The 9,767-nt window shown below is 39.7% G+C and overlaps 1 protein-coding gene across 1 annotated transcript in view; it reads left to right on the forward strand.

The window, feature by feature from the left end:
- CPB2 (carboxypeptidase B2 (plasma)) overlaps nt 1-9,767 on the forward strand; it is an 82,127-nt gene that overhangs the window by 49,884 nt on the left and 22,476 nt on the right. Inside the window, exon 6 of the mRNA XM_006884606.1 lies at nt 3,614-3,724. Within this exon, the coding sequence (XP_006884668.1) occupies nt 3,614-3,724 (111 nt within the window). The remainder of the gene's footprint in view (nt 1-3,613; nt 3,725-9,767) is intronic.

Consider the following 9,767-nt stretch of genomic DNA (forward strand, 5'->3'; position numbering starts at 1 on the left):
TTTATAATAAATTAAAATAATAAAAAGCATGCTTCCATTTCTACAAAGTTCACACACACCCGACACACACATGTATACTCTATTCTGATTTCTAACAACACAGAGAGAGCTCTGTTGGCCTAGTGGATGAAGCCAAAAGTGGGTGATTTTAATCTGCAGCCCTCAAGCCTGGTTTTAATTGGTTTTGGTCAAACATTCTTCTAAGTGGTATAGCACTGCTCTGTCTATTTGGTATACAGAGGTAACTCATGGTTGCTGTGATGCTGAACATTGTGACACTGATGTGTCAAATGTAATAATGGTTACCCATGGTGGACAGTGTTTGATGGAGCTCTTTGATTAAAACAAGGTTGGAAGCAGGAGTGGCATCCACTTCCGAAATAGCTTGCCTTTGGAAACTCTATGAACTTGGAGAAACGATGAAAGTTATACAAGTGTTCAGGTCTTCGGTTCATAGAGTTGCTTTGAGTCATCTAGGACTTGATGGCACTTAACAACAACAACAACAAGAATCCTGATTTCTATAAAGAGCCATTAGAAAAATAACTCAAAATTTGTATCCTTTCCATAATGGCTGTTTGTGTCTTCGTAGTCATAGATTCCTAGTAAAATAAAAGATATTAATTGGGAAGTTAAGGGCTTGAGCTTGCTGTGTAGATGGATTAACCTTAACAAACAAGATATTCAAATGTAAATGCAAAGTTTTAAGGTGAAATTTAGAAATATGCTTGACAAAAGCAGTATCTCTAGTGACCTTGATAGCTTCCCATCCTCCCCTCCCCACCAATAGGAAGTGCAGCATCTTTCTGCCTAAGGAAACATTCCCATTCATTGTTGATTTCCCATTTGACCAAATGTCAACAGTTTTAACTGACTAGACCCTTAATGCACCCCAGTCATTTTGACAATCTGGAACCTTCCTAAAGTTGGGTAGTTTTCATCCTTTCAGAAAATGAATGGGGCAGTAATTACAGGAAATAGAAGAGCACAATGCAAGAAAGAGTAACAATTTTTCTCATTCCATTACTAGACCTGTAAAGGACTAGGAAGAAAATGTAATTTATAGTGACTCCACTTCCAAAACAACATACTTCTGGAAACTACGAACTTTGATAAATGTCGATAGTTGTAGAGGGGCTTCAAGCCTTTTGTTCATAGGGTAGCTATGAGTCGTGCTCCACTTGAAGGCAATCAATAACACAATAGGAACTAATTCATGTAAGGAACTCTAGTGGTTTAGTGATAAGGAATTGCACTGGACAAAGGTACACAGTTCAAATCTGCCAGCTGCTCCTCTGGAGAAAGATGGCCAGACTCCTCCTGTGTGATTTAAAACCTCTGAAAACCTGCTGGAGGGTCAGCTATGATTTGGGTTTAACTTGATGGTACATAACCATAACCTATCTATATAGACCAAGGACCATAGCCTGATATTTCCCTCCAACTATGTGAGTCTGTTTTATGTAACCCAGATCTACACAATAAAAATGGACATTTAAGAAGCTTCATTATTGATTGGACAGTTGGAGCCCACCAAGTTTTCACTTGCTGATTTTTCAGAAGTAGATGGTCAGGCCTTCCCTCCCTGCCCCAGGAAGCTTGAGGCCAGTTACTTCTTTTTTAATGCTTCTCATGAATTTTCTTTCAGACCATGAGGAAATTTGTATTTTTTTTTCTTCCCTATTCCCTCGAAGGAGTCTTGAGGGATAATGATTAACGGCTTGACAACTAACAAAAACATTGGCACTTCTGACTCACCAGCTTCAGTGTGAAAGAAAAGCTCAGGAGATCTGGCCCCATAAAGGTTATTGTTAGGTGTCCTTGAGTCAACTACGACCCAGATGCCCTGTGAACAGAGATCCGAACCCTGCCCCAGCCTATGTCGTCTTCACAATCCCCCAAACGAGCCCTTTGCTGCAGTCACTGTGCCAAGCCCTCATGTTGAGGTTCTTCCCCTCTTCCTTTGACCCTCCACCACTCCTAGCACGATGTTTTTTCCAGAGACTAACCCCTCCTGATAACAGTGTGTGAAATGAAGTTGCACCATCCTCGCCTCAGTTCTCCTCACAGGTAAGCCTGCTTTGAGGAGGACTCCACCCAATAGCACACACCAGCAATAGTGTTTTTCTAATAGAAAACTGTCAGGCCATTACTGAAAAAAATCTCCAACCCAGATTTCTAAATTTATGGTATTTAAAAAAAATGTATTTATCTATTCACTACCTAAAGGATTGCTTCTTTCAGTCTATAAATTTTCCTTTTTTCTAATTAAACTTCTGTTACAAGCCATGTAGATTAAAAAAAAGAGCTTAGCATTTTTTCTTTTCCCTTCCCATATTTCATAAATGATTACTCTTTGCAAAAGATTTTGTTATGACTCTTGTGATTATTTGAGAAGAAAATATAGGTATACTATTTTAAATATTTAAAGAGAAATGGATAAACTTTTAGTCAGCTTTAGGTCAGGTAGGATCAAAAGACTTTTAGTGCTTTTGTAAACAAAGGAAAAATTTATTAACAAAATCTTTTGAATGAGGGAACTCTGGTGGCATAGGCTGTAGGGAGTCGTCTAATAACTCAGAGGTACCACTCTCTCTTTCAGTTCAAATCCCCACTCAGCTCTTTGGAAGAATAAGCAATCTCCTCCTGAAAACACAGTGGAGGGTCAGCTATGAGTCAGTTCCAGCTCAACGACAATGAGAGGTTGAGTTTTGAACAAAGTTTGAGAAAACAAATTATTTCAAACTAATTTAAAAAAAATACATTGATATTTCCACAAATAATATATTCAAAGGTAGCCTTAGATGAAATCATTCAACCAATTGAAATGTGGGATGAAATTCCACTGAAAATGAAAATTTCCAGCTGAAAACTGGAATTTGATCCTAAGCTGGCATGAATGGGAGAAGTGTCTATTTCTATCCTGTGCCCGTTTTACGATTGGGTTGTGTACCTTTTTCTTTTTGAGGTGTTTATGACCATTCCTGAATCCAGTTTAGATTTTTGGCTGTTCCTGGTTGATGTACTGCTCCAGCTTTTCCCCCTACTTATCTTCAGAAGCATTTTATTTTCACGTGGCATTAATGACATTGTTCTGTAATTTCCGTATTCTGTTAAATCACTTTTCGTGGAACTGGCAGAAATGTGGATGGATCTTTTCAGGTCGTTTGGCCTGGTATCTGTACTCTTAATTTCTTGGCATAGACGAGTAAGCACATCCAGGGCTGCAACTGCTTGCTGAAACACCTTAGCTATATGCTGTCAACTCTTGGAACATTATTTTTGTTGTTATTAGTTTCTTCAGTGGAACCCCCCCCCAATACTTTAAAGGAAAAAAAAAGAACATAAAAAGACCAACCTTTAAAAAAAACACAAAACAACCAAACGACTCATTGTTCTCAAGCTGCAATCAACTCAGCTTATGTTCCTGCACTTTTTCAGAGGCTTTAAGTCACATGAGGAAAGATTGCCCATATTTTTCCTGCAGAGTAGCTGGTAGATTAAAACTGCTTTCCTCTGAGTTGGTGACACCATCTCCTTACCCACAGGGCCAGCAGAACTCCCTAGAAAAAGTTTAGAAATACTTAAAATGAATATGATTTTTAATTTATAGATAACTCAAATCTATGGGAAAGAAACGATGTACACCAATTTTCTGAAGTACGTAGACTTCTATGTTATGCCAGTGATGAACGTGGATGGTTATGACTATACCTGGAAAAAGGTAAGTGAAAATAAAGCATTTTCTTTGGGAATACAGGATATCCAGTCTGAATTATTCATAGATCCCTGGCTCCTTAGTTCATTATTTTAATTTGCATTATGGAAAATTATAAATATTTAGAAAGTAGGTATCAATTCATGACCAAGTAATCTGTATTCCCAACCACAATGAGACCTACTTGTCAAGCAGATCCCTATATCACATCATCCACAAATATTTTGGTATACATCCATAAAAGAAAAACCAAACCCACTACCATCCACTACAACTCAACTAACAGTGACACAAGCTAGAGTCGAATTTCCCCTTACAGTTTCTGAGGCGCTAAATCTTTACTGAAGGAGACTGCCTCATTTTTCTCCCACAGAGCACCTGAGCTTCAAACTGCTAGAATTTTTTATTAGGAGTCAAGTGCATATGAACTTATGCACTCAGGACTCCCTCTAAAAGAAAAGTGTTCCAGAAATGTCACAGCACAACTGTTGTTAAAGTTGAGCAATAGTAACTTAATATCATTCAATGGCAAACCAGTAGTCAAACTTCCAAATGTCGTGTTTCTTTTTCTCATTTATTTACCATTCATTACTTCTTTTATTCAGAAAGCAAATAATCTTCAGTGTTACATGATTCATGTGTTTTGTATGTCTTTTTTTCATCTATCCCCTCTCTCTCCATCTCTGAATTTTTTTCTTTTTTCTTGTAATTAACTGTCAAAGAAAAGAGGCCTGCAAAGCTAGTTTTATTAAATATATTGCTAAATACATGTTAAAGTTTCATATATTCTAAGTACATTGCCATGTTTATCATTTAATATATCCCTCTGTAGTATAAAAAAATTACTATTTGGATTTTAAAGACCCAACCAGATTCAGGCTTGATTTTTCTACTAAGGCCATGCCATTGTGTTTTCATTCAGAATGGACACGGTACCTGACTGTTTCTTTTGTGATATTGGAGACCATTGATGCATAATCACAGGATCCACTAACTCTTAGTAAGAATAATTTGAATAGCATTTTAAGTTGCAAAATCATTTTTTAAAAACTAGTATAAAAAAAGGTGTAGCATATCTTTCTAACTGAACTTGCATCCTCGTAGAATTGCATGCTAGCTTATATGTAAATTTAATTCTCTGTACTTTCTAATCATGAGCACAAATACAAGTATCATAGTAAAGCTCATTTATATTGAAAAATATTATTGTTTCTAATTTCTCAGCATTGTGAGTCATGTGAAATTATTCACTAAATATGAAATACAGTTCTTTATAACTTAATAATGAGAAATACATCAAAGCATAACTTCACATAGAAGATAGATGATAGATAGATAATAGGTAGGTAGGTAGGTAGATAGATAGATATCAATGATAGATGATAGATAGGTGAGAGAGAAAGAGCGCGCGCGCATAGCACTCATGTGCCATAGTCTGTAGGGAATTGTGTTCCTAACTCAAAGGCTATGCTCCTCTGATGGTTCAAATCCACCAGCTGCTCCTTGGGAGAAAGATGAGCCATCTTTTGGCTCTTCCAGAGTCTGCATTTTTAGGTCCATAGACCCAGTGACTGTAACAGTAGGTTCTAGTGTGGCAGAGATGAGGAGAATGACAGCAGATAAGATGAAGAGCTGGTGTCCATAGGGTTGCTCAACAGCTTGTTATAGCAACAGAGTTCACCCGCTCAAGCCATCTATTCTTGGAGTTCATTTGAATGCTGAACTGATTCCCTGGAGTCTCCTTCCAGGCAAACAAAAGCTGAGTGAACAGTTTATCTTAGACTTTGGGTTCTTATGGGAAATCATCAGTGTACAGCCAGCTTTGAAGAGCAGGGCCTCCAGGGTCTGACAGGAGACTGCCTTAGGTAGTAAGGCATGGTTGGTGGCTTCTTTGTAACCTGTCCTGTGCTTTGGTCAGCTCAGCATATCTTAAGCTCAAGGAACTGAAGAACAAATTCAAACCTCGAGTTGCTATAATCAAGGATGCTTTCGGCAGAATGTTAAATGATCCAGGAAGTATTAAAAGAAGATGGAAAGAATATACTGAATCACTGTATCGAAAGGAATTGGAAGACACAGAAGAATTTCACGAAACAACATATGAGCAAGAGCCTATGGTGATGAAAGAAGAAGTTCAGGCTGCTTTGAAGGAAATGGCAAAAAATAAGGCTCCAGGAATAGATGGTATACCAATTGACATATTTCAGCTAACAGATGCTGCCCTGGACGTGCTCATCAAGTTGTGCCAAGAAATTTGGAGAACAACCACTTGGCCAACTGACTGGAAAAGATCGATATTTGTCCCTATCCCAAAGAAAGGTGACCCAACAGAATGTGGAAACTACAGAACAATCTCACTGATTTCACATGCAAGCAAGATGTTAATGAAGATTATCCAAAAATGACTGGAACAGCACATCAACGGAGAACTACCAGAAGTGCAGGCTGGGTTTAGAAGGGGTCGTCGTACTAGGGATATTGTAGCTGATGTTAGATGGATCTTGGCTGAAAGCAGGGAATACCAGAGGAATGTCTATCTGTGTTTAATTGACTATGCAAAGGCATTTGACTGTGTAGATCATAACAAACTATAGCTGACTCTGAGAAGAATGGGAATCCCAGAACACTTGATAGTTCTAACTCGAAACCTATACTTGGACCAGGAGGCAGTTGTCAGAACAGAGCAAGGGAACACTGCATGGTTCAAAATTGGGAAGGGCATATGCCAGGGATGCATCCTATCTCCATACCTTTTCAACCTATATGCAGTACAGATTATAAGGGAGGCTGGACTCTATGAGGAGAAATGTGGGGTCAAGATTGGTGGACGATTTATCAACAATCTGTGTTATGCAGATGACACAACCCTGCTTGCTGAAACTGAAGAGGACCTGAAGCACCTGCTGCAGAATATCAAGGACTGCAGCCTACAATATGGATTGAGGCTCAATGTCAAGAAGACAAAGATTCTCACCACTGGACCAATTGGCAGCATCAGGTTGGATGGTGAAGAAATTGAGATTGTTCACAGCTTTAGTTTGCTTGGCTCCACAGTCAACACTCTTGGCACCAGTAGCCAGGAAATTAAAAGGTGTATTGCCATGGGAAAGTCTGCTGTTAGGGACCTCTCCAAAGTACTGAAGAGCAATAGTGTCTCCTGGAGACTAAGGTGCGTCTGATACAGGCCATGGTCTTCGCAATCACTTGTTATGCATCAGAGAGTTGGACAATGACCAAGGAGGATAGAAGGAGAATTGATGCCTTTGAGCTGTGGTGCTGGAGAAGAGTATTGAGAATACCATGGACTGCTAGGAAAACAAACAGATTTGTCCTGGAAAGGGTTAAACCAGGTGGCTCCTTGGAGGCAAGGATTCTGAGGCTCCATCTAACATACTTTGGACATGTTGTGAGAGACCGGTCCTTGGAGAGGGACATCATGCTTGGGAGGGTGGAGGGACGGCGCAGGAGAGGAAGGCCCTCTATGAGGTGGATTGATTCAGTGACTGGGATAATTGGGTTGGGAGTGTCAGAGACAGTGCGATTGGTACAGGACAGAGCGGAGTTTAGGGCTATTGTACATAGGGTCGCTATGAGTCGCAAGAGACTCCATGGCACATAACAACAACAACAACAACAACAATGTTTTATTATAAATAGAACATAACAAAGTAACAATCTGCATTAATAAAATCAGTATCATTCATTTCCACTGTCAATTCTTTGGAGCATCTTCTGGATATGTTCAGGTGACTGCCCAATTTGAATCATACTGAAATGGAGCAGCCAGAGCCCAATGTGGGGGAGAGGATCTAGTCAGGTCACAAAACCACAAAAAGGATGTTTCCTTTAATAAAACATGCTCACATCCTATTGCAATGAACACTTAGTTCTGTTGAGTTGCTTTCCAGATAGACTGTGCTTACACTGAAACCAGATGTGTGTGCAGTCCACCAAACCACCATCCTCCAACCCTTCTATGACCTTCCTCTGGAGGCAGCAGAGAGTCTTCTGCCAGGGACGGGGAAGAAAACCACACTATACCTCTAACCTGCACTCACAAAGATTCTGTAACCACATCACCCCATAATAAGTCATGCCCTCTGGTCCACATGTCTTCAAAATAGAATCCATCTTGGAAAACTAACTGCATGCATCTGATTTTACTAATCCCATCTGCACGGGCTAGTTTCTGGGCAAAGTCAGCCTCTCTCAAGACAATTGCTGAATATGCAAAATTTTGTTAGCATTAAAATAATAAAATAATGTTGTTTTTATTATGTGCTGTTGAATTGTCTGTTACTCATAGTGACACCTGTGAACATTGGCTATGAACTCTGCTCCATCTTGAGCCAAGCTCATTGACTCTAACACACCCTCATTACCACAATTACTATGTCAATGCATCTCATAATACATAATAAAATTCTGTCTCTTTGTTCACCTCACCAAGGATTGAGATGTGTGTTGCCAAGGCTGGGATAATTGGGTTGGGAGTGTCAGAGACAGTGACCCAGTTAGCTCTGTCTGCCAGAAAAAAACAGGGAGTTCTGGTTACCTGGTCCAGAGAGAGTTATGCTGCTGACTCAAAGATTGTCCTAGAGTGCTGGTTAAATTGGTCATTTTCAATCTCTATGCTCCAGAAATTTATTTCCACAAGAATTATAAATTCTGTTCTTCAATAGCAGTATCAGTATATAAATATGATAACTTGCTGAATATCAACCATGTATTAGGCTTTCAGCTAGGTAGTCCTCATTCATCCATGCCTACACACTTGTACTCACGTTACTCTTGTCATCGTCCTGACGTTTTTCCCACATACCTCCTATACACTTTTCCTCTATTGTGTATACATTATAACTGACAGGAAATAACTTAGGTATCATTACATGCTCACTTATCACTCCAGCTATTATTATTTCTTCCTTCCTGTGAAAAACTTACAAAAGTGCATTCTTCATTATACACATAAATTCAGACTCATTGCCATCAAGTTGGAACTGAGTCTATAGCTAAACCAAAACAAGTTTTCCGGACATTTCTGTTTGGCATTGTGCTGGTTTAAAGAATTCTTCACAGGTAGCAGTAGATGTCAACAACAGAACTTCCCAAGATCAGACCATTGCCATCATTGGTAGGTGCTGCTGAGTCAGCTCTAACCAATCGTGACTCCTTTCACAACACGAGACACTGTCCTGGTGACTGTGGCTGTGCTTGAGGCCAGACTGTACCCACTGTGTATGTTGAGGAGACAGGTCTTTCCAAACCATACTGTGAGTTCTCCTCATCCTTAAGGGCCTCATCTTCTGACACTGTATCAGACAATATTAAAAAATACATAGCTTTTCACTGACCAGTTATTTCAGAAGTGGATGGCCAATCTTGCTTCCTCATCAAAAGCTCCACTGAAACCTGGGTCCATCATGAATCACCCTACTAGTATGTGAAATGTTGCTAGCATGTGTTGTTAAATGCTGTTAATTCAAGTACAATTCATAGCGACCCTATGAAAAACAGACCGGAGCCCTGCCCTCTCCTAGTGCCACCCTCATTATCTCTGACAAGTTCATTTCTGCCTTCACTGTGTTAGTCCCACTGGTAAGATCTTCCTCTTTAACTGACCTTCTACCTTTCCAAGCATGAAGTCCCTCTCCTAAGCAACATGCCCAAAGTAGGTAAGACAAATTTTATCATCTTTGCCTCTAGGGAGCACACTGGCTGCACCTTTTCCAAGACATATCTGTTTACTCTTTCGGCTGTCTGTGGGATAGATAGTGCTCTGTGCAGCACAGCAACAAGCAAGCCACTGCAGTACAACAAACTGATGGAAGTTTAGACTAGAAGCTCTTTTTTAAAATTTACAATTTGAATCCACCAAGTCCTCCAAACAAGAAATATGGGTATTCTCCTGCATGGTTCAAAATTGGGAAGGGTGTACGCCAGGGATGCATCCTGTCTCCATACCTTTTCAACATGTATGCAGAGCAGAATATCTGAGAGGCTGGGCTCTATGAGGAGAATTGTAGCATCAGAATTGGTGGAAGATCTA

This window comes from Elephantulus edwardii, unplaced genomic scaffold (genome assembly GCF_000299155.1).
Source record: "Elephantulus edwardii isolate Elephantulus edwardi_28Jun2011 unplaced genomic scaffold, EleEdw1.0 scaffold00036, whole genome shotgun sequence".
Classification (NCBI taxonomy): Eukaryota; Metazoa; Chordata; class Mammalia; order Macroscelidea; family Macroscelididae; genus Elephantulus; species Elephantulus edwardii.